The 25,746-nt window shown below is 46.6% G+C and overlaps 1 protein-coding gene and 1 non-coding gene across 6 annotated transcripts in view; one reads left to right on the top strand and one right to left on the bottom strand.

Moving 5' to 3' along the window:
- Positions 1-17,637, top strand: part of ZNF346 (zinc finger protein 346) — a 50,175-nt gene extending 32,538 nt beyond the window's left edge. For 4 of the 5 annotated variants that reach the window (XM_013006020.2, XM_045284852.1, XM_004696814.2 and 1 more), the window contains 2 exons: positions 10,312-10,405; positions 13,794-17,637. In XM_013006020.2, coding sequence (XP_012861474.1) covers positions 10,312-10,405; positions 13,794-13,881 — 182 coding nt within the window. In that variant the 3' untranslated portion in view covers positions 13,882-17,637. The remainder of the gene's footprint in view (positions 1-10,311; positions 10,406-13,793) is intronic. The other variant, XM_045284853.1, reaches the window with a different exon arrangement.
- Positions 2,254-2,360, bottom strand: LOC115873584. The gene has a single exon (XR_004048483.1). It is a non-coding gene; the product is annotated as a U6 spliceosomal RNA (small nuclear RNA).
- Positions 17,638-25,746: the final 8,109 nt, after the last annotated feature.

Below are 25,746 nucleotides of genomic sequence, written 5' to 3'. Positions count from 1 at the left end.
TCTCATTTCATGTCCCAATCAATGCCCTCACTTCAGACACCATTCCGGGTTGAGAATTCATTGGCATTGCAACTCTTTTTTTTTTCTTTACTAAATTTTATTTTATTCTTGTTGAAACTATACACAGCAAAACATACACCAATTCCAACAGTTTCTACAATTTAGGGTATTTATGAGCCTGAATTCATTTAATAGCAGTAAGTTTTGGTATTGCCACCTCAAGCCATGGATTATCCACACCCCTTATTAATGAAGGCTGGAGTCACGAGCACCTTTAAAACTAGCCAACTTTAAGAACTAATTCACACAATTCATCCTTTAGACTTTGTATCTCTAGAACCATTCTTAGTACCAGTGCTATCTTTTAATTCTCTTTTTCCATGAACTTTTTGAAGTCCTCTCATATATAGTTATTCCAAAGAAATAGCTTGGGCAGTTGGCAAGTCCCATATTTGTGGATCCAGCCTGAGGCTGGAGGCTTCTTCTAGTTGATATGGTTCCAGGGCCTGACAGATTCAAAATCAGTAAGTCAGAGGGGAGTTATTATCCCAAGAACTGGAGGCCAAAGGAAAATGAGTTGAATGAAAGATTGAGAAAGGGTGTCTGTGAAAATAGTGTGGAGGAGAGGACCATATCTAAACACCTGTGGCTTCCCTGTTGCCGTGAGACAGGCGAGTTTTTAACCTATTCTCACACCAACTTCATTCTACTTCTATGCTGAGTTCTATAATTCATTGATTTAGATTATCCAACAATGGTTGTAACAGTATATTGACTGGCCAGATTCAGAAGATGTAGAACAAGGGATATCATTGCTGAAGCTGGGTAGATCTTGACTCATACCAGAGAATACCAGGAAAATGTTTACTTGGCTTTCATTGACTATGTAAAGGCATTCAACTGTGTGGAACCATGATAAACTGTGGATAACTTTGAGAAGAATGGGAATTCCAGAACACTTCATTGTGCTTATTCAGAACTTGTATATGGATCAAGAGGCAGTTGTGCAAATAGAACAAGAGAGTACTGTGTGGTTTAAAATCAGGAAAGCTGGGCGTCAGCATTGTATCCTCTTGCCATACTTGTTCAATCTGTACACTGAGCAAATCATCAGAAAATCTGGGTTCTATGAAGAAGTGTGTGGCATCAGGATTGGTGGAAGAGTCTATTAATAACCTGCAATGTGCAGATAACACAACCTTGCTTGCTGAAAGTGAGGAGGATTTGAAGCATGTGCTGAAGATCAGGACTGTAGCCTTCAGTATAGATTACAACTCAACATAAGGAAGTCTAAAATCCTCACAACTGGCCCAATAGGTAGCATCATGATATATGGAGAAAAGGTTTAAGTTGTCAAGGATTTCGTCTTGCTTAAATCCACAATCAATGCTCATGGGAGCAGTCAAGAGATCAAAAGATATATTGCCTTAGATAAATCTGCTGTAGAAGACCTCTTTAGAGTATTGAAGAACAAGGATATTAACTTTCAGGACTAAAGTGCACCTGACCCAAGGCATGATATTCTCCATTGCCTCGTGTGCATGTGTGAGTTGGACATTGAATAAGGAAGACCGAAGAAGAATCAGTACATTTGAATTGTGCTGGAGAATATTGGAAAGTATCGTGGACTGCTAAAAGGACAAACTGATCTGTTTTAGAAGAAGTAAGGTCAGAGTTCTCCTTAAAAGCAAGGATGGCAAGACTTCATCTTACATACATGGGTACCCAAAATAAACCGTAATTTTTTCCCTCCCCCACAAAGCTATGTATTGAATTTTTTTTTTTTACAAAACTATCACCTTCAAAGTACTTTCCATTACACTTATACATTTGTCAAATCTGCAATTCCATTCTTGGAAACTTTTTTTTTTCAATTATTTTATTGGGGGCTCGTACAATTCTTATCACAATCCATATATACATCCATTGTGTCAGGCTCATATGTACATTCGCTGCCCTCATAATTCTCAAAACCTTTGCCTTCTACTCTAGCCCCTAATGTAAGCTGCCCATTTTCCCCCTTCCTTCCTCATGAATCCTCCATAATTCACAAATCATTATTGTTTTGTCATAAGTTACACTGTCCAACGCCTTCCCCCGCCCTCTTCTCTGCTGTCCAACCCCCAGGGAGGAGGCCATATGCAGATTCTTGTAATCGGTTCCCCCTTTCTACCCCACCTTCCCTCCACCCTCCAGGCATCACCACTCACCACTGATCCTGAAAGAGTCATCTGTCCTGGATTCCCTGTGTTTCAAAATGTGGAACGCTTCATGAATTTGCATGTCATCCTTGCGCAGGGGCCATGATAATCTTCTCTGTATCGTTCCAATTTTAGTATATGTGCCGCTGAAGCAAACACGGAAACATTTTTTTTAAATCTGTTTGATGGCTGACAGCACCTCCCTCATTGTTTTATTCATCTCTTCATCTTCAAATCGCTGTCCTTTCATGTCCCTCTTCATTCGTGGAAACAAAAAGAAGTAGCACGGAGCAAGGTCAGCCGAGTAAGGTCCATGGGGCAAGAGAGGCATGCTGTTTTTTGCCCAAAAAATTGTGCACTGAGGTGGTTATGTGAACAGGTGCATTGTTGTAGTGACAAAACCAGTCCCTATCTACCACAAACTCAGCCTTTTTTGTCTCACACTGTTACACAATCTTTTCAGAAAAGTTTGATGAACAGTCTGACCTGGTGGAACCAACTCCAAACGCAGTATGAGTTGACTTTTTTGCCCATTAGGGAAGTTGATGGACGTCCAGAATGAAGTTTGTCATCAATTGACATTTCCCCTTTTTTTGAAATGAGAAAATCACTCATACACTTGAATTTTTCCCATAATGCTGACCTTATAAGCTGTGTTCAGCATCACAACAGTTTCTGCACCATTTTTCCCAAGCAGGAAACAAAATTTCCTAGCCACACGCTGTTCTCTTTAATCAGCCATCAAAAAATGGTTTGAGCAAAACTGCTTTTATGAAAAAATTTACTGTGATCAGAGAGAACCTTCCCAGGTGATGCCCCTGTGTGCACTAACACAGAGCAAGTTGCTCAGTGCTCGCCCAGCAGAAAAAACACATACTGGGTTTTTTTTGGTACCCCTCATACTTAGGACATATTGTCAAGAGAGACCAACCCCTGGAGTAGGACATTATGTTGGTAAAGTGAAAGGGCTGCACAAAAGAGGAAGGCCTTCAATGAGATGAATTCACAGAATGATTGTATCAATGGGCTCAGGCATAGAAAAATTATGAGGATGGCACAGGACTATGCAGTGTTTTGTTCTGTTGTGCATGGGGCCGCTATAGGTTCAAGTCAACTTGATGGCACTTAACATTAATTCATTGCAGTGGCCACATAGAACTCACAGACAAAACAATTATGGGCGTGGTTACATGTTGGGCTGCTGACTGTAAGACCAGCAGTTCAAAAACAGCATGCGCTCCATGGGAAAAAGATGAGACTTTCTCTCCTATAGAGACTTGCAATCGTGGAAAACCACAGGGACAGTCATACCCTGTTTGTAACATGTAGGGTCACTGTGAGTTGAACTCAACGCAATGGAAGTATTAGGGAAGTTAATAAGTTACTACAAGTCAGTATCAGTAAACAGTAAGATACAGTGATTGATCCACAGAAGCACCTGTCCTCAGCCAGCAACCAAGTGTCTCAGCCATGTGGTCTTTAGGGACCAAGAGGCCTGCCTATCACTGTCTTAAGTCCCATAGTCTCACTGCTGCTCCTCTGTTCTGTCTCATAGCTTCCTTGCTTGGCTTCTGGTGTCTGCCTGCTCCTGCCCCATAGTCTCTGTGCCACAGTCTGACCACTTCAGACAGAGATCTCAGAGGTGCTCTTTTTCTGTTGGTTTCGGCTTCCTCTCTATTTGAGATGTCTCTTCTACACAGAGATATGGCTTAGATGGAGGTGTAGTTTCTGTTTAGTAGACCATACTCCCAAGAAAACAAAAGGTGTGACTTCATTCACATCCTCATCTAAGGTCAGAACCTAATCCCACCTCAATCCTACCATTAGTATAACACAGAGAACTCTCACCAGAATAGGAGTATAGCCATCAAGTCATTGCCAACTCATAGCAACCCTATAGGACAGAATAGAACTGACTGTAACTCTTTACTGGAGTAGAAAGCTCCATCTTTATGCCCAAGGGTCAGCTTGTGGTTTCCAACAACTGACTTTGCAATTAGCAGCCCAGTGCATAACCACTACACCACCAAATCTCCACCAGCCATAGATACCAAGTCCAGAATTATAATTAATGTATCACATAATGAGTCATGGCTAAAAGGGCCACTAATTGGACTACGTCCTAGTGCGCTTTGCTAGAACATTCTTGTATCCGCTGGATGCAGGCCACTCCCCTAGGGAACTTCTCTTTCGACTAAGTGGCTGCTCATAATAGATCACAAAATAGAAGAGAATTACATAATATCTGCCAAACCCCTGAGAATCATGGCCTAGTCAAACTACATGTCACCTCAACTATCACAGGCCCTTAAGCACTTATCATCCCTCATCCTTAAAGACTACCTCTACCTCATCCTGTCACTTTCTTCCCCGACTTAGCCCTTCCCCTTTACACAGAGAGCCAAGTTTACTTTCTCTGCCCCATTCTGCCCACCCAGTATCATCAGCCCCTAAAAAGGACAGGTTTTCAAGTTTACTAATTTAATATATGTTGTTAAGTGCCATCAAGTCAAAAGTTCCATCTCATTTGCTGATGTGGCACACTTCAAGATGAGAAGAAACAGCTGGCAACATCCATTAATAATCAGAGCATGGAATGTAGGAAGTATGGGTCAAGAATTACTGGAAGTTGTCCCGGGGGGACATGGGAGAGGATGGGGTTGGGAGGGGAAGTAGGAGCCACGAATGAGGGAATAACAAGAGGTCTAAGAATTATGGTAAGGAGGCCTGGTGGGGTTTGATCAAGTGTAATGCATCCAAGAGGAATTACTGAGAACTGAGTGGAGGGTGAGCATGATAGTGGCACAAGGAGGAAGGTGAAAGAAAATAGAGGAAAGAAGTAGGAAGCAAAAGCAATTTCTAGAGGTAGCCATAGGCATGTGTATATGTATAATTATACATATATTCATTTATAATGAAAGGGATGGAGGCCAATGTACATATATATTAAGTATTAAGATAGCAGATGGACTTTAGACCTCTACTAAAGGCCTCCCTAAACACAAGAACACTTTGTTCTAATAATCTGGCACTTTTTGATACACACCTTCCTGACATGATCACTGAAGACAAAATGGGTACATAAGCAAATGTGGTCAAGAGAGCAGATGGTGCCCGGCTATCAATAGATGTAGCATCTGGGGTCTTAAAGGCTTAAAGTTAGATAAGCAGCCATCTAGCAGGGAAGCAAGTAAGCCCACATGGAAGAAGCACACCAGCTTGTATGATCATAAGGTATTGACAGGATCAGGGGTCAGGTATCAAAAGATCCAAAACAAACAATTATATCGATGTGAGTGAGGGGCGTTGGAATGAAGTTCCAAAGACCATCTGTAGACAATTGGACATTCCCCACAGAAGGGTTCGAGGAAGGGACGATTCAACCAGGTTGCAATATAGCACTGACGAAACACATCATTCCTCTAGTTCCTGAATGCTTCCTTCCCCTACCTCCCCTACCAAGACCCAGTTCTACCTTACAAATCTGGCTACACCAGAGCACACATGTTGGTACTGATAAGAGCGCTCAATACATGTAATTCAGGACATACAAAACCCTCAGGAATAGTAGTGGGAGAAGCAATATCATGAGGGTAGAGGGATGGTGGGGTGGGCATGTGGGGAGAAAGGGGGAACCCATCATAAGGTTGGATATATAGCCCACTCCCCAGGGGGACAAATAACAGAAATATGGGTGAAGGGAGACAATGGACAGTGTAAGACACAAAATATCAATGATAATATATCAAGAATTCATGGGGGTGGGAGAAAAAAGAGCTGATACCAAGGGCTCAAGTATAAAAAAAATGTTTTCAAAATGTTGATGGCATCATATTTACAAGTGTGCTTAATACAATTGAATGATGGATTGTCATAAGATTTGTAAGGACCCCCCCCCAATAAAATGATTAATTTTTTAAGAAAAGAATTATTAGAAGTTGTCAAAAATTAAATGGAACACTTGAAGATTAATATCCTAGGCATTTGTGAGCTGAAACAAACTTGTGTCGTCCATTTTGAATCAGATAGTTATATGATCTATGCCAGGAATGACAAAAACAAAAGCAGTGTAGCATTTAATGTCAAAGAGAACATTTCAACATCAGTTCTAAAATACAATGGTGTCAGTAACAGAATAATATCCATATGCCTACAAGGAAGAACAATTAATATTACTATTCAAATTTATACACCAACTGCTAATGCCAAAAGGTGAAGAAATTGAAGATTTTACCAACTTCAGTCTGAAATTGATCAAACACATAATCAAGGTGTATTGTTAATTACTACTGGTGATTGAAAATTGGAAACGAAGAAGAATTGGTAGTTGGAAAATATGGCCTTAGCCTTGATAACTAATATATAGCTGCCAAGTATCTGTTGAAGTCTTTCTTACCTATCAGGCAATGTATAAGAAAGCAAATAAGACAGGGATTGACCATGTTCTCATGGAGCTTAAAGTCTTAACTGAGAAAACAGGCATTGAGCAGATAATTACAGATGTGACAAATCTTGGAACAGGAGATTAAAGGGGTGCTAGGGGCACATAAAATTAAAGGAGCTATCAGAAGATGGAGGGAGCAGGATTAAAGAAGGCTTCCCAGAGGACAAGGCATAGTGTAGAGCCAAATGAGGCCAGGTACATGAGCAAGTGTCCACCATAGCATTTTGTTAAGGACCTGGGCTTTATTCTAGCAACCTTGGAAAGCCATGGACAGTTTGGGCATTTGGGGGGATCGTTCCAGCATGGAGAATAGTTTGGAATGGCCTGGAAGGGTAATGTACAGAGACTAACCTGAGTTTCTCATAGAGACCACGCACTGCATGAGCACTTAGACTAAGGTAGCAGTGCAGGCCGTGGGATTCAAGAGGTGGGTAGGAAGTAGAGTTGTTAAGACCTGGTCATCATGCGGAAGACTAGGGGGAAAGGAGCAGGCAGGGATGGTGCCCAGGCTTACTAGGAAGATGACCAGATTTTGTCACATTGAATTTGAGATGGCCACTAGACATTGGAGCAGAAATGTTAAAAGGGCAAGTAGTTAATATAATTGATTTCATTAAATTATAATATACTTAAAAATATTAACTGGCAGATGTTACACATACTTTTACAACTATGTGTGTAGTTCTAAAGCTCAAAAGTGATTAGATGGAAAGATGTATGTTGCTATCATGTTAGGTTGAACCATATATAAAATTTCTACTTTTGTAGGTCAGAAACTGGTGGTAATTTCATATGTTTTAATTTAATGAGTGGTTTTTAAAGTTGGGAATGAATGAGAGTCCTTAGATGATTTAGGGAGAAAAGCTAAGAGTCTAGGACATAGCCCTTTGGAATGTCAACATTTAATGGTGGTTACAGCAGAAGATAGCGAGAGAGACTTAAAAGGAGCAGCCAGAGAAGGTGGGAATTCAAGAGTATGGTATGCTAAGAGCCAAGGACTGAGATGGTTTAAAGAAGGGAAGTGTAGTCAATCTTATCAGATGCTGCTGAAAGATCAAATACAATAGTGCACAATAGAGAGCAGTTTGTCCATTGAATTCAGATGCTTGGAAACCACTTTTGACCTTGGAAAGATCATTTCTATGTACGTGCGTAGGTTGGGGGACTGTTGCAAAGGAGAAACCAGTGTAGACGGTTCTTTCCAAAGGCTTGACCGAGGGAAGAGAAGATACAGATGAAACCTAGAGAGGAAAGAGAAATAGAAGGAAAACTTGGACCAACTGACTGGGTGACAGGTTTTTCCCCAATAAGCCAGATCTAGTGACTTATAGATCATAATATCATAAAGTAAACCAAAATATCAGACATTTATAAGACAGTAGATGAAAATTCCTTCATGTGCGTATTAGATTCATTGTTTAGGAACAGGAGTAGATTCTGCAATGGCCCCCACGTGATGGTTTGAATGTACTTTGCAGCTCAGCGAGAGTGTGCTGAGCTCGTGTACCTCAGAGAGGGCAGAGGGGAGCCCGGAGACCTATAGTGCATGGGGAAGAATGGGCTTCACAGTCAGACCCAGGCACAGATCCCCACTCTGGCCCAGATGTTGGTGATTCTTAACCATTGTTAGTTGTCATCCTCATACCAGTCCCGATCCCACTATAAGTGTTATCTGAAAAGGAGCCTGAATTCTGAAAGAAATACTATTGTTCTTAAATCTTTAAAGGGACAGAATGTCTTCCGAGAAACACCTCAAGATACAAGGAAAACAAACATAGCTGGAAACATTGGCTGACTTATTAATCTTCTCAGTAACTGAAGCTACTGTAAAGGCTGTTTCAAAGATCCCCTCTACTCCTCCCTCTGACTTAGAGAGCTCAGAGACTAGAACAATGGCCACAAACCCTCCTGTCAATTGCATACTATGTGGCAAATGGACTTACTTAAATCATTACAATTATCTTATGAGGTTGATCTAAGTAGCCCCATTGTATAGATGAGGAACATATGTCTCAGAGAAGCCCTACATTGACAGATGAGAAAACTAAGTCTAAGAAATAATTAGCCTGTGATCCCAAGCCAAGCAATGGTAAAACTGGGTTTGTGACATAGGGGATCTCACTCCAAAACTTTGAGACTTCAGGATGGCAGATGGCTTGTCAGGTGTCAGAACCAGAGGACCCTGAAAGTCGTGTGTGGGTGTGGGGAAGTGGGGGAGGCTTTTCTTACAGCTAGTACCTGCCATGCTAGAATAAACCCAACCCTTTCAGTCAGTCAAACCTGAATTTGCCACTTACTGACTCTATATTCATGGGACATGTTACTGTCTTGGTTGCTAACCGAAAAAAATCTGTGCATCAGGCCCACCAGCTGTGCTGTGGAGAAAGACGTGACAGTATGCATCCATAAAGAGTACAGCCTTGGAAGCTCTCCCGGGCAGCTCTGTTCTGTCCTACAGGGCTGCTTTGTCAGAATGGACTGATGGCAGTGGGTTCATCTATATGTATATGTGTGTGTACATACATCCACAAGTACACATATATATAGCTCAGACACAAAATTCACCGCCGTCTTGTCGATTCCAATCCAAAGTGACTGTAGGACAGGGTAGAACTCCCTCTGTGGGTTTCTGAAACTAACTTTTTACAGGAGTAGAAAGCCCCTTCTCTCCTGCAGAGCAGCTGGTAATTTCACACTGCAGACCTTAGAAGTAGCAGCCCAACACATAATGACTACTCCACAACAGCTCCTGATGTGTGTGTGTGTGTGTGTGTGTAACCTTACAATATATGAAGTACATAAACCAGAAATATGTGAAAGTCATCTTACAAGAAAAAAAAGTAATATACAGACAAAACAACTACATCTAGGGAATGGCATATGTCAGGCATTTGGTAAATGGCAGTAACTATTATGATTGTAAGTTGTGGTACAATTGGATTGCAGTTGAGAAAAGCTGAGTATGACAGAGGGGAAAGATCTAGCTAAAGTCACACAAACCCAACCATAGACTCCTAACTCAAACCATCTCTGCTAGACTTGGGAAAAGAGGCCACTTTATTATTGGAGCAACCCTGGTAGTCAAGGTGCTGATTTTTATAGCAGGTATTCTCATGAATCACAGTCATCACAAGTCCAGGGGGAGTGGCACCTTCCCAGAGACTCCTTTCAGTGGTGAGCATCCTTAATGGACTGCTTATCACAGTCAAGGTGGAGAAGACAGTAAACCAAATGTCACCTCTTTGTTCTGTCATTACTCAGGGCAAGGACTGGGGGCCCTGGTGGTGTAGTGTTACATGTTGGACTTAGATCTGTATGGTTGGCAGTTGGAAACCACCAGTAGCTCCTCAGGAGAAAGACTGGGCTTTCTACTCCCATAAACAGGTACAGTATCAGAAACCCACAGCGGGATCCCTATGAGTCAACATTGACTCAATGGCAGTGAGTTTGGTGTTTTGGGAGCACTGGGATACACAGGGGAACAAGGAAGTTTCAATCCTCAAGTATAGTGTGCTCCTAAGCACTAAGGCTTTTGGTCCCATCAGGACCTATTGCTTATCCTTATCCCACCCATCAGTTATCAGAAAGGCATCTATAAGACTGTCAGAAATAACAGTCCCTGGGCCTGCTGACTAGATAACATCTTGGTTTTGTTGTGTGTTTCAGCTGGGAAGGGCTACCCCTGCAAGACGTGTAAGATAGTGCTGAACTCCATAGAACAATACCAAGCTCATGTCAGCGGCTTCAAGCACAAGAACCAGTGAGTAACCATCTTTTGAAATCCAAGGGTCAACAGCAGGAGCTCAGGGCCTCTGCATGAGAGCCCAAGCCAGCTACTCTCATAAAATGGAACCCTGTCATCAGGAGAGAGACCAGTTCACAAAAAGAAATGTCTCCTCTCTTAAGTTCTTCTCACAGCAGCTTCTCTCCAACCTGTGGACTGCCTGGACTAAAGGGTTTGCTAAAAAAGTAAAGCTGAATTCCTTGATGGTCGCCTTAAAAGTGCCTGGATTTCCTGGCCTGGAGCAACCTTAGAAGCATTTGTATCACTGACCTAAAGAGCCGAGTCTCTATTGCCATCAGTGTTGTGGCAGGACCTCCCTCGACGGGCACTTGCTAAATGTACCAGGTTCTTTCTTTCCTTGATCAAACATTCATACCATCTGGGTGATGGTCAAGACAGACCCAAGCCCTGCTCCCAGGCCCTTACATTTGATGGGAGGTGACAGATACCAGGCAAGCAAACAACTAGTAATGAGGATATGTGCTTTAAGCGAAACATAAACAGTGGTGCTGGTCTCACAACTCTTAATCATCTTGAAAATGACTAATACTCATTGAGCCCTATTATGTTGGAGGCCACACACCAAGCGAATTCTCTCAGGTAATCCATGACAGAAGGCATTCCTATCCCCATTTGACAGAAATGGGTAACCACCATGTGAAGTGGTGCACTGAGTCAGAGGCCGCTTGGCTCCACAGCCAGGTTCCTGCCTGCACATCCTGCTGAGAAAGGGTTGTGGTGCCATGTGAGGAAGAGGAGAGGGCCTGGTAGGAGGAGCCCCATGGTCCTATTGAAGCCTCTCTGAAGGGAAATGTACTTTGTGATCAGTGAGCCAGGGTTTGGGAGTCTTCTTGTCTGCTCCTTACAACATAAACTCCTAAGATCAGAACTAGCTCTGTTTTACAGACAAGGAAACCATTTTCAGGGAGGCAAACCTGTTAAAGTGGTTCCTTCTACTTGAGTCTGCATTGTTCATTGAACCAAATGAATTAAAGATGGTAGAAACAGAATGTTGGATCCAAAACTATCCTTGGTCCTTTCTAATCTGCCTATAGTCTTGAAGAAATAAATGGCTTGGGAACCACATCTGACCTCTTCCAGCCCTCAAGGCTGATTGCCGCAAGGAGATGTCAGATGTTTCCAACCTGCCTACCAACTCTGACACCAAACTATCCCTCCCACAGCTCTATCTACTTTTCAGCTGGGTTCATAATTCATTGCAATGACCACACACAACTCACAGATAATGCTCACAGGTATAGGGTTTATTCGGGAAGTTAGCAGGTTGCAATTCAGGTGAGAAATGCTTAGGATCTAGTTGTTAAGTCAGAACAATCTTATCTGCTGTGCCTGTAGACAGGCCTCACCTCTGACCCACAGCCCCTTGGGCTGGCCTCTGCCCTGCCAGGAAGTCTTACAAAGTTCCATTATAGAGCTGCCAATAAATGCCCAAAGGGCATGCCACTCTACTGTAAGCCTCAACCCCAAAGGCACTCAGTTCCAGCTCTGGTCAGCAAACCCAGCTACCCCAATTAAGTGTCCAGAGGCACCCCACTCCATAAGCCAGCTTGGTGTCCCAAAGCACTCAGCGTTACTTTCTCTCTGGGCTGGGAAGTCTGTTACATTGTCTCATGCGCTGGCTCCTGATTCCCGTTTAGCTGCTCCCCTGCCACTCCTTTAGTGTCACTGTGGTCTCCTGGATCAAGGAGGTTCAATGCACACGGATCTTAAGATCCAAATGACAAGCTCCCCTGCTTCTGAAATGACTGATTTTATATCCAGCAGGATGTCAATTACAGTTAACCCTGTTAGCAGTCACTCACAGTGCAATTACGTATATAATCCAGTCAGTATCCAGAGACACCCGACTCTGTGTCTTCCTCCACGATCATAGCCAGACTCATCAGGAATACAAAGATCATTAAGTGGGAATCACAAAGACTATGACTAGATGAGCCATGTTAAATAGTTTACTGCATTGCGCGTCCTCTTTCCTACTTGGTAGCAGAGAGCTTCTTGTATGTTTTTCATTTGGGAGGCCTTTGAGGGACGGACTTCAGCAGCCCAGCCTGGAGCTCATACAGTGTTTCAGCATACCTCCTGGCAGCTGGCTGGTAGCAATTTCTGCAGAGTACCTAGAGCCAGCCAGGACACTGTACTCTCAGTGCTCCTCAGACTGCCTTGAGGCTACCTAGACTGGAAAACACCAGTGTTTTAACTGCTCTCTTCTATCGCTTTCCACTGTGGGACTTGGGATAAGTCAGTGAACCTCTCTGATTTGCAATGATAAACATCTAGCTATAATGATAATACTTACTATTCGTTGAATGTGTAAATTTCATATTTCCTTCTCAATGGCAGCTCTGAACTAGAACCCCTCGTAGTACAACCTAATGCCAGGTAGGATAAATAACTTGTCCAAGGCCACACAGTTGCTTGGAGATAGCTCCAGGATTCAGACCTGTTTGATTCCAAAGTCCATTCCTTTTTTGCTCTGCCTCTACCAAATGGAACTAATTAGCTTCCCGTCCAGGCTAATGGGAGGATTAGGGTTTCAGTGAAGCCTATGAGAGCCGGAACTTACCAGGACTGCCTAGTTTTCTGGACCTGGCAAGTTTTCCTCAGAACAAGTAATCCTCACCTTTGACATGGTGCAGTCTTAGCCCCTCTCTGTCGGTCTCTGTTAGTGGAAAAGACTCGCATTATCTTTCTCTGGTAGGTTCTACCTTACATGACTTCTAGCCGTCACAGGTTTTGCTGTATGTGTCAAGGATATAGAACTAGTAAGGTTCTAGACTACTAGAGGTGAGCTTTCAGTGATTCCAGGGGAACTCATTTATCACCTGTGTGTACCAGGCCCTGTTTTGGGTGCTGGCACTATACTAGAAACAAAGCCAAAATGCCCCTAATCTTCTGAGTCCTCCCTCTGGGGGCAGAGGCAGATCCTATAAGACAATGGCAAGTAGTGGAGTCACCCAGAGAGTGGATGAAGTGTGTCAGGAGAGACACTGCAGGTTGGTGTGAAGGGGAATGTGGGACAGGATGAGGCCACGCCTTGAAGCTTCCACTTCCAGACTTACTTAGGGCAAGTAATGTAAACTTCTGAATTCTTGTTTGCTCCTCTGTGATGTGGTGGGTCTAAGCCCCATGTGTAGAGCTGCTGCTGCTGCAAGGACGAGCTAGAATGAAGGGAACAACACACCCCGAACCATGCCTTGCAGGCACGAGGGGAAGGGAGCTGCCAGGCTGAATGACTACTCCAAGCCCGGCCGACAAGAGCCATAGTGTCAATGAACGAACCAGTTGGAACATGTTCATAACCCTACCACACACTGACTCTTGCCCTTTGTTCCTTCAATTACAGGTCACCCAAAGTAATGGCATTACCCTTGGGCCAGATTCCAGTGCAAGGGCAACCCATTCAGAAAGACTCCACCACCTTTGAAAATTAGAGATGTTTCGACCCAGCATTCCCGGTTCGACGAGCCATGAGCCAGCATCCATGACTGGGCTTCTGTGGGCTCCCGTTGCCTCTCCTACCACGGAGTACGTATACCTGGATTGGACCACTGCAACCTGTGATTGATCCAGGCAGTTGCAGTCATCCACCCCAGTTTGCCCCTACTTGTGTTCCTCCATTTGGCCCGAGCCCCTATAATTGGACTGGGGACTCACTGGGTGGTAAATTGGAGGATGACCGTCCTCCTCCCCAGCCTTATAGGCCATAGTTGCAAGACTGCAGGACCTAGTTTTGCTCTGAAGGTCACTTTGGGACAAATCTGCAGCTGGAGACCTTAGCTCTCCTTGGGCTCTGGGACGCTCCTGTCTTGGGAGAGGCAGGAAACATATGACATTCATGCCAGACTCTGGACAGAGTGGGAAATGCCAGGTGAAAGTGGCTACAACATGGTAGCTAGTAGTGATGAAACACTCTTCCTCCCTAAAAATGACAGCTTCTCTTGAGCCAGGACCAGATGCTGGCCAGTTGTACAGGGTCTGCCCACTGCAATCTCCTGGAGCAGGGACACAGCCCTAACTGAGCACTGCGCTCTCTCCTGCCCCGTCTCCATGGTCCCTGAATGGTGCTAAGGAGCTGCAGCAGCTGGGGGGCCAACTGGAGCCAGAGAAGGCCTTAGTTCCAGTGGGCTCAAGTGACACTTTTGACCCAGGGATGTGTCCCCCACATGCAAGTTTTCATGATAGTTCTGTGCCCTAAAGGCAACTTGCCTTATGCCAGCCAGCCCAGGGGTCACTGCAGCCCTTGGGACCTACTGGCCCACTCCTTTCCATGTGTAGCAGACTGCTTGCCTAGGAGCTGTGGTGCTAGCCTTTCTCTGCCAGGAGATATCTGGGTACCAAGGAGGCCAAAGGCGCTCCCAAGGAAGGAATGGAGAGGTGGTACAGGTTTCTCCAGTGAGGAAGCATCTTCTCAGGCCCCAAACTGAGATCCTTCAACTCTGGGTTTGGTGGGCTGGGGCTGAAAGCGGATTTCTCTTTGTTACTTTTAAGCAAGAATTCTAGGGAGTGACACCATCCCTGACTCCTCTTCATAGGGTCCAAAAAGCCCCTAGTTGCTCTTGTAGCCTGCTGTCCAACTCCTCTTCCTTTTGCCTATGAAAATGCCTTTACATTGTGTGTGTGTGTGTATACACGCATGCAAGCTTTTGTGTGTGTGTGTGTGTGTGTGTGCACGCATGCAAGCTTCTGTGCCTCGTGGTCACTGACGCATTCAAATAAAGAATTTCTCCCACGAGCCAGCCTACAACTGGGAATTGGGGACCATAGTGCTACTGGATCCAGTGTGTCTGTTTTGACCTGTCACCATCATGCCACTCAGACTCCCAGGGCCCGCAGGTTTGACCTGGAGAGTTAGGACAGGAAGAGATCTAGAAGTCTCCTGGGTCCCTGAGACTCCAACACCGTCCTCATCCATTCAGCCCCCTCCCCCTGTTGCACAGGGCCTCAAGGACAACTTAGGAGGAGTTAAGCTGGGGATCAGCTTTCTGTTTTGAAAGGATCACTGCAGCGTGGAGCAGGAATGCTGGGGGCGGGAAGGAGCTAGGGAGGCCATGGGGAGGCTCGGGCCCATGTGGCTCTCCAGGCCAATGACTGGGCCTCACTCCTCTGCATCCAGTGCCCAGGGCAGGTGTCGTGTAGTCTTGAGGCATGAATGGGTGAGGGTGCACAAGCCGAGGTGACTTTTCCTGCTGGCCTCTTACACAGAAGTTTGTCCCGTGGGACTTAGCCCAGGCCTGAAGATCCTTTTCCGTGGACCAGAAAGGTGCTGAGGAAGGAGGGACTACACTAGTCTTGGCCCCAGCAGCCCAGGTGGCAGACAGCCAGAGTTGAGGTCAGCACCCAGGCAGCGAGGCTCCCCTTTCCCACTCACCTGGAACCCGCATGGTCCCAGCTGGATGCTTGGTTTTCAGCCTCTCAAGCACGACTGCCTCAGCCATTCCCCCGGAGTGGCTTTACAATACCCCAGCTGTCAGAATTGACCCCATTCTCCAGGTGAGAAAGGAAGGGACAGGGTGAGTACACGCCAGGCCATTAACCAGACTTCTCAGGCTGGGCTTGGGAGTGCCTGCCCGCTGTGTGCCAGCTGGTTCTGAAGGTGGTGAGGTGGAGGTGGACACTTGTCCTTGGGGAGCTCACATACAGGTGAAAATAACTATGACAATGGGTCAGAGGGTTACAAAAGGGCTTCAGATGGTTTGTGGAAAATGGAATTAAAAGATAATGCGGATTTAAACCATTGAATTGTATGGTATGTGAATTACATGTTCATGAAAGTTACAGTTTCTAAAATTTTTCAATAATGCAAGGGAAAAAGAATTTGTCCATGAACTTTTTGTACCTCTCATATTTATAGAGGGCTCTTGTAGGAATGCTCAGGATGTGGGAACTAATTTGGCAAGGATGTGAAACAGCTGGAGAAATTGAGAAACTAGCATTTCAACACATTACATTGGATTTTCATGTCAACCTCTTGAGCTAAGTTGTAACTCCTATTTTACAAAGAAATACGCAGGCTCAAGGAACGTAGTGATGATTTGCCAGGGTTGCCTGCTTGGTAGACTTCTAAGCCAGGGCCCTTCCACGCTAGGTCCAGAGTCGTCCTTAGACGACTCCTGGGGCCTGCTTCCCCAGCCCCAGAGAGGGCCATGGCCTCAGCCGTGAACAGCTCGTAGGAGCAATGGCAACACCCACCAAGCAGGGATGTGACACTTAATGCTTATTTTTCGCTCCAAGCTGCCTCCTACAGTACTCATCATTTTACCCAAGATTCCCAGGATCATAGCTTCTGATTATAATTAAGAAAACCGAATCATAGTGGTTAGCTAAAGAAGGGAATGAATTGATTGGCATTATGAAAACCCCAAGGACATGGATAACTTCTTCTCGCTCTGCTTGCCTCTGTGGCTCGCCAAGAGCGGGCAAGATGGGTACTGGTGGCCGCAGGCTTGTTCCTGACAGGCTGGCAGCCACAGTGGGAGAACACCTCTGCCTTTCCCAACGAACGTTCTGGGGTCAGCTCTTGAGTCAGCTTGGCCCTGCCCCACCCCTCACTGGTCACTGTGGCAAGAGGAAGGCAGTGCTCTGATGCAGGCCTGGGTTGGCTGCTCACGTCCAAAGCCAGAGAGGTGCCCGCTCGCTTGCACGCTGACAAAGGAGTGCTGCTGCACCCCCAAAAGGAAAAGGTGGAGTGGCTGCGAGCGGGCACAAACCACTGTTGTCCACCAGACCTGAGAATGTTTCGTTTTCACATCTTCATGTTTTCCCTTGAGTCTTTAAGATCCAGCATAAGTTTAGTAGTGGCCGCCAATTTTTAGGATACAACTTGATGAACCTATACCATATGCGTACTTGATAAAACCACATAGATGTGTACCCCACTGGACAGCCTGCTCCAGAGGAAAGTGCAGGACCCTAATCGTCCACACGAATCTCCCAGGAGCTCTCTTGTCTTTAGCCAGCCTCTCCCTCCTACTGCAGTTCTGCCTGCTCTTGGACTGTAAAAAGTGGACTCAGCTCTCTGCGGTCTCATGTTATACCTGTAAGAGCTGTCCATGTCATTGTGTGTATCAGAAGCTTATGTTTATCATGCTGCATAGTAGTGCATTATATGACTACACAGTTTAGCCATTCTGTTGATGGATGATTGACTGGTTTCTGGCTATTATAAATAAAGCTGCTGTGAAAATTCCTGTACATGTCATCAGCGCACACATGTGCACACACACACCCCTAGGCGTAGAATTGCTGCATCATAGAGGAACTATATATTTACCTTGTCTAAAGCTCTAAACCTATTGTCATCAAGTCGATTCTGACTCAGTGGTCCTATACAGCTCCCCCCAGGAGCAGACAGCCTCATTCTCCCGAAAGGCAATTGGGTTTGAAGCATAGACCTTGTGGTTAGCAACCTTATGCTTATCCACCAAATGAATTCGCACGGTATAAGAGCTCCATTTACTCTCAGTTGGTATTGCCGATCTCTTATTTTGGCTATTCTGGTGGCACCCAGGAATTTGAGCCAATGATTCCCATCTTCAAATCAGGATCCCTCTTATTCTGAGAACCCATGGATTGGGAAGGCATTGACTCTGGAGAGGCAGCCTGGTGCAGTAGCAAAAGACATACACACAATCCTTCCAGGTCCCGGAACTAGCAGCCAGGGGTCAGACCTCAGCTCTGCCACTGCTGGGGTGTGTGATCTTGATGAACTGCTCTGGGCCTCAGGGTGAAGGAGCCGTATCTCCCTTTGGGCAGAGGTTACTGGGAGCCCTGGTGGTGCAGTGATCCAGTACTCAACTGCTGGTGAGAAAAGCCGGTGGTTGGAGCCATCAGCCACATGGGGAGAAAGATGTGTGACTGTCTGCTTTTGGAAACCCAACACCCTTGGAAATGCTCTGGGGCCACCCTTCTCTCTTCCAGGGTCCCTCAGAGAGCACTGGCTCAGCAACAGGTTAGGGGGCTCTGGAGAATGGAAAGTAGATGCGCAAGAATGGCTACGCCTGGCACATGAGGAAGCTATGTGATTTGTGCTAGTGGCCTAGAGAAAGCTCGAAGTGTCACTGGGGAGGTGAAGCCAGAGACAGATGGGCCTGGCACAGCTTTATTAAAGCTCAATGACTTAGGAAATAACAGAAACCTAATTCAATCTGATTGGTGCGGGGGAGAGGGGGGTTGTACAGAGGGAGGCAAGACATTGGCCAGAAGTGATTCTTTCCGCCCTTCAGCAAGAGGTCAGCTGCTGCTGGGGAATTCCAACATCTTTGGCCCCCAAGCCTTGAGAACCCAAGGAGTGGATGAAACAGGATCATGCATGTAAAACTCTTAGGCCACCGCTGGACACAGTCAAGTGGGGAGCTAGGGGTCCTGGGACTGGTCTGAGCACTGTCCTCAACTTCATATGACCTGAGGCCTTGCTCTTCCTCCCCAGGAAGTGTGAGTTGTAAGAAATCACAGGCCCTGAGGAGGTAGTGCTGGGGGAGTCGGCACGTTCTTCTCAAGGAGAATAAAAAAGTCCCCTCACCACAGACCCACCAGATGAGCTGTGCTGACCAGATCTTGTGATAGACAATCACAAGTGTCAAATGCCAAAAGAAAACCAATCTCCTTTGACCATCTGTCCAACTTGTCCTCCATGCCCTGGGCCAGGCCTGCATTACAGAGACAGGACAGACACCTCCTTTTGCCAGAGCTCACAGGCTCCGTGTCCATACATGCTCCTTTACCGAGAACTCCCAGCGTGGAGAGCCCCTAGGGTTCCAAGAAGGGAGCAACATGCAGGGCCTTCAGCCCCCCAGCCACTCAGTAGAGAATGCTGCCTTTTTGCAGAACCCTTGCCATTGTATGTAACGCTGAAGAACAGCGGGGGTGGGGGTGGGTGGGAGCTGTGGCCAAAGGAACCATAGTGGCACCTTGATGAAGTGCACACTGTGCTGCTAAGTGGAAGGCTGGCGGTTGCAACCCACCAGCGACTCTATGGAAGGAAGATGTAGCCGTCTGATCTAACGATTACAGCCTAGAAAACCCGTAGTACAGGACACGTCTACCCGGTCACAAAGCGTCCCTATGAGTCTAAATGGATTCAACAGCACTTAGCAATGGCAGCCCTGTGGGAATAAATGGTTAACATGCTCCGCTAGGAATCAAAAGGTTGGCGATTCAAATCCACCCAAAGGCATGTTGGAAGAAGGCGCCTATCTCTGAAAAGCAGCTATTGAAAACCTTATGAAGTGGAGTAATACTTTGACACACATTAGACAGAATCTATAGCAACTGGTGGTACTGAGCAAAATCACATGTAAAGATCTCTTAATTATGCATTTAATAATAAACATGTTAGGAGCCATCGAGCTGGTTGCAACTCAGCAACCCATCTGAGAACAGAATTGCATGGCCCTGTCTTCCCTTTACAGTCGTTAAGAAGGTTGAGTTTATTGTGGTAGCCGCCGTCTCAATCCATCTCCCTGCAGGCCTTCCTGTTTTCCCCTGGACCTCTGTTTTACCAAGATGATGTCCTTCTCCAGAGACTGGTCCCTCCTCAGACATGTCCAAAGCACATGAGATGAAATATCCCAGCTCTGCTTCTTCCAAGATGGCTTTGTTCATTCTTCTGAAAGTCTGGGCTATGTTTTATACTCCTAATAGTCAGCACCCGGATTTAATGCATCGATTCTTCTCCAGTCTTCATTACTCACTGACCGGCTTTCGCACGCACATGAATTTATTGAAAAGACCAAGGCTTGGGGTCAGGCGCTCCTTAGTCCTCTAGGTGACATCCTTGTTGACATTCTAAAGACACACAGCTGCCCAGTGCAATGTGTTGTTGACTTACTGACGTGCTTCCATGAACATTGATAGCGGACCAGGTGAAATGAAGCCCTTGACCGCCTCAGTCTTTTCTCCATTGATCATTTACTTTTTTCTATTGGTCCGGTTGTAAGGATTTCTGTTTTCTTTAAGGTGCCATCTATACCGCAGGCTAGTCTTCATCGGTCAGTGCTTCAAGTCCTCGTTGCTTTCAGCAAGCGAGGGGCAGCGTCAGCATCTCACATGTGGTCAATGAGCCTGCCTCCACCCCAGTGCTGGCTTCCTCATCTAGTCCAACTTCTCTGACGCTTTGCTGAGCACACAGATGGCCAAAGTATGCTGACGGACACCTTTCCTGATTCTAACCCACGCCCGCACTCTTTCCAAAGACTGCCTCTTGGTCATGTACTGGTTCTGCATGAACCCAATGAAGTGTTCTGGCATTTCCAGTCCAGCACCCATAGTCTGTTACGACCCACACATTTGAGATATGGGTGGCTCAGCTTCCAGCCTCACAGCAACACGCCAGCACGGCAGACTGACAGCTGACTGGTGGGATCATGGAAGCAAGGGAGGACAAGGGGTGACTTTTCCCAGCTCTTGTAACCAACAAAGGCTCGATTTTGCAATTTGTGTAAAGCAGGTGAAGTCTTGCAGCGTTTACACAACCAAGAAGCTGCAGTGGAGAGATGAGTCTCCCAATGCCCCCAGCCCTGAAGCGTTTGCTTATGGAGTCTCTCAGCAGCCCTGCTTCCAGAATTCCCCGAGGCCCCCTGTCCTTCCTCTGAAACTTCCTTCCAGAGGGCGCTGCCTCTTCGGGGGATCTGGACTGTAGTCTGCTGCTTGGGAGCACACATGCTGCATGGCTTACTCGTTGGCCTCTCTTTCTTTGGGAGAGAGGCATCGCTGTTTCACCCCTAGACCCTTTGGCTCTGAGGGACTAACTCCAGTCCCCGACTCCAGGGCTAAGGCTCTGACCCAGGCCTGGGCATCAGAATCTCGAGTTTGGAGCCACTAGTGGCCATCAATTCAGTTCTGCCCAGACAGGAAAGCAGAGCTGAGAGTTGGGGGGTGCTGATTTCCAATGAGCACATCTGGATCCAGCCATGCCTGAAGCGAATTGCTCCCGGAGGCTTAGTAATACAAGCCAGGAAGTCCCCTTTTCCTTGAAGTCAGCGTACGTTGAGCTCTGTCACTCAGGATGGAAAGAGTTCTGCCTAATCCATGCTGCAGCTGCCCTTGTCAACCTGAACCCTCCCGCGTAGTCTGAGAGGACCCCTGAGCCCCATGATGCAGTTGGCTGTGCTGTGTGCCTTGACCACCGCCCTTGGTGTGCCTTGTAATGGCCTCTGCGTCCTCCTAGTTCACTTAGGCTGAAAGCTCTTTGAGCACTGGCTGCCAGGGCCCTGACTGTGTGCAGACAAATGAGATACAATCTGTTCTAGGACCTCAGGGACCAGTGACTCCTTACAGTTGTGCTCAGTTGTAAAGGAAAAGACCAGTGTGAGGATCATTGGAGGGCTGAGCCTGTCTTGGAGGGGGGCAGGGAAGGTCTCCCAGAAGAAGTGAAGGGACGTTTCAGCCAAGTCGGGAAGGTAGAGTAGGAATGAGTCAGCAGGAGAGGACAAAAGGAGTGTGTGTGGGCGGGGGGGGGGCGGGGGCTGCTAAGGCTGAGGAAACAGCAGGAACCCTAAGCCTGGGGCAGGACAAGGCAATGCCCAGCATCTTGATGGAGGGGGAGTGAGCCACCAGGCAAGGAGAGAGATTGGCAGGAGCCAGGTCCTGCAGGCCACGTCACCCTCTCCACCGGAGTTTTCAATAGTAAAGAACAGAAATACATTCCAGCTGCTTTCAGTGCCTGCAGTCACTGTGCTGGGCGACATCACCAGGCCCTGCCCAAATGACATCACAGAGCTGGTGCAGGAGGGAGGTCACCATGGTCTGCCAACACCACACACCGGACACTGCCATCTGTACCACTGGCCCAGACACCGGACATGCCTCCCCGCCTCCCCCCCAGTAGCGCATTACTGTTGCCACAACCCCCACCTGGCACCACTGGCTCTCTGGACTGAACGCCATTGCTTGGCAGAACCTCAGCCTTAGCTAAAAGCTCAGCGAAAAAGAGGAAGACCTTCCATGAGACAGTGACACAGTGGCTGCGACAATGGACATCAAACTTGATAGCACCTAGCCACCGCCACCATGGGCCTTAGCCAAAAGTCCCTGGGTGGTCCAAATGGCTAAGGCTAGCAGTTCAAATCCCCCCGCAGGCAGTGTGGGAGTGAGGCCTGAAAGTAAGGGTGATCCGCTTTCTGAGAGGTCACAGCCTTGCCAGTGCCCTGGTGCAGTTCGTAGCACCCACAGACAGGTCACCCAGCAACCACGGCAACTAGCCCAGGCCCAAGTGACAAGAGACCTGGGGGAGGACACAGATAACATTTCCTGAGGAGCTGATAGCAAGGGCTCAAGTAGAAAGGAAATGTTTTGAAAATGATGATGGCAACAAATGTACAAATGTGCTTTGACATGATGGATTGTATTAGGAGTTGTACGAGCCCCTAATAAAATGATTTATTAAAAAAAGAATTTCCAGATAAAAAAGTGGAAAAAAAGCAGTGCAAAAAAAATTTATATTTTCTGGCTCTGCCATATCCCCAAACCTGAATCGGGGCTCCAATGCCAAAACATTCTTTCTACTGGGCAAGGCCGGGTCAGATTGGTCGTCCTGGGGTTCTAAAAGGCACCACAATGTTTGTTGTTGTAAGAGCCTTCCCTTCAAGACATCAACTTTGAAAAGTTGAGCTGGCACAGCTGCCCAGTAGACACAGGTACAACCACGAGCACCACACGAAAGGGGCTGCAAAGGCTGCTTCCGCACACAGCGAGCAAGCCAGAGCGGGCGTGGGCTCGATGTGCACAGAAATCCAATGCCAAGTAGCTTCATTTCAAAGCCCTGCGCAAGAAGCCCCGGGGACAGATAGCAGCTCTGACTACCTGAATGTCGGGTCTCAGAACCACAGGGAAATGGACAGGTGGCGGGCTTATTAGGTGCCGTGGAGTCGGTTCCAACCCATAGCGACCCTGTGCACAGCAGAATGGAACACTGCACAGTCCTGCACCAGCCTTGCGATTGTTCCCGTCCTGAGCCCGTTTATGCAGCCACGGTGTTGATCCATCTCCTTGATGGCCTTCCTCTTTTCCCGCTGCCCCTCCATGTTACCAAGCATAATGGACAGGTAAGTTATACAGGTGCAGATAAAGGGTTAGAGCGAGACTGGAGTTTGTGTTGGAGTCAGTGTGCTTTGATTTAAAGGGCCATGCCATTTTTAATTCACTGCACTGGCACGCAGGAAGTGTTTGGGGGTTTGTGCTCCCAGAAAACAGGCTGTTTTGCTGGAGGTGGTTAATAAGTTGGTTCTGTGAACTGAAAGGTTCTGCACGTGGATGGGAGTCCAAACTACGTGAGTCTGGTTGGGATGGTTATCTTCTGAGTGGGGCTGCTGGGCTCTGAAAGCCTACTGGAAAGGAAGTGATCGACCGCAGTGAATGAACAGGAGAATGTGGCTGATTCTACCCCCAGATGTGGTGGTTTTACAACCAAAAGCCTCATGGGATTTCGGTTCTTGCTTTGGAGGCTTAGGGTCATGGTTTCATGAGACATCCAGTTAACTGGCCTCAGAGTGTGTTTAGTGCCTCTGTTCTACCTACTAGTCACTGCAGAATGCTTGGGTCTTCAGAGATTGCAAGTGGCCATTCCAGGCACAAATGGTCTCTGTTCCTCTGGGTCAAGAGAGGAAGAAGAGTCCGGAGTAGGAGCCAATGGAATGTGTGCTTGATTGCTTCCATCAATAGACCTCACCCCACCCTGCCCGCCACACCTTTGCCAGGAGACCAGAACTGGTTGGTGTTCAGGTACCGTTACTTTGATCAAAGAGTCTATAGAAGAATCCTGATCAAAGGCAGGGAAATGCAGGGCATAATCTCAAAATCCCATGGACTTTAGCCTTCCTGGAGCCATGAAGGTTGGATGAGCCCCTGTGAAACTATTCTCCTGAGATAATCTTCAAACTTTTAACCAGAAGAGTCCTTTGAAGTCTCCTTAAAACCAAACAGCGGTTTAGTTTAACTAGTGATAAGTGTTTGTCTTGAGCAGTGTGCGCTTTGAAGAACTAGCACCAGGGGATGAAAACGACAACAGCAACTTGAAGGATTAGATAGGAACGTGGGGGGGCGGTGAGTTTAAGATAGCGGGAGAAGAACAACCCCGAACAGGTGGGTGAGAGTGCTGGTAAGGTCCGAGAGTGTCTTCAATGCGACTGCATGCAACTTGGAGCACCTGGTGAATTCGTACACGTTTTGCTGTGTATATTCACAAGAACTTTTTTAAAGTAGAATTTAATTCTCTCCCCTGAGTGTGTGCAGTAGTTAGTCACTCATTTCTAAAACGAGGCAGGAATGATCAAGTGTGACTTTGGAGGATACATCCCACACCTCGTGGCAGCTCCTCTCTCTTCTTGCATCAGTCACCTGCTGGGAGGGAAGCCACCTGACATGTCATGAAGACCCTCATGCAGCCCTATGGAGAGACTCACACAGGCAGAAACACAGGCCTCCGCCAGCACCTCCAAGGAATTGAGTCCCCTTGCCTCTCGCCATATGAATGAACCTTCAGCCCCAGTCAAGCCTCTAGGTGGCTGCAGTCCCACCTGACATCCTGACTGCAACTTTGTAAGTGACCTTGAACCAGAGCCAAACAGCCCATGGGAGCTATGGGCTCAACATCATTTGAAGTCACTAAATTTGAGGATACTTTGTGATGCAGCAGTAGATCAGTAACACAAACCTTTATCCTAAAAGCCATGGGAAGCCTTCGAAAGGTTTCAAGCAAAGAGGAGATGGGAGAATGCATTTGTTGACTGTCCACAGATGAGCAGTATGACCAAATACCCCACAAGACAGGGAGGCTCAGAGGAAGAAGGAATCGGTCCCACTGGAGAAAACGTTTAAGGGGACCCTTGTCTGTAGACTGTTGTGGGAGGAGTGCAGTGGAGTTCATTTCCCACTCAGAGAACTGACCCCAGGAGGCAGAGTAGAGCTCCCCCCAGAGGATTTTCTAGACTGTAATCTTTATGGAGTCAGAACCCTGCTGGCACAGTGGTTACTTACTGGGCTGCTAACTGCAAGGTCAGCAATTCAAAACCACCAGCCGCTCCTCAGGAGAAAGAAGAGGCTTTCTACTCCCACAAAGAGGTGGTTCCATCCTGTCCTGTGGTCACTATGAGTCAGAATCAACTGAATGGCAGTTAACTTCATCTTTATGGAAGCAGGTCTTTCTTCCACAGAGCTGATGGTGGGTTTGAACTACCGAGCTTTGATTAAGAGGCGAACACTTTCCTTTGTGCTACTAGGTACTAGGCCTCCATCTTTTATGTATAAAGGGTAGAAATATGAACAGGTCAAATTTCTTAATAATAAGAGTTGTTAAAAAAAAA

Source organism: Echinops telfairi, unplaced genomic scaffold (genome assembly GCF_000313985.2).
Source record: "Echinops telfairi isolate 266 unplaced genomic scaffold, ASM31398v2 ScPeMD7_7469;HRSCAF=8507_0, whole genome shotgun sequence".
Taxonomy (NCBI): Eukaryota; Metazoa; Chordata; class Mammalia; order Afrosoricida; family Tenrecidae; genus Echinops; species Echinops telfairi.
The sequence above is the reverse complement of the archived record's forward strand: the minus strand, read 5'-3'. Positions and strand labels throughout refer to the sequence as shown.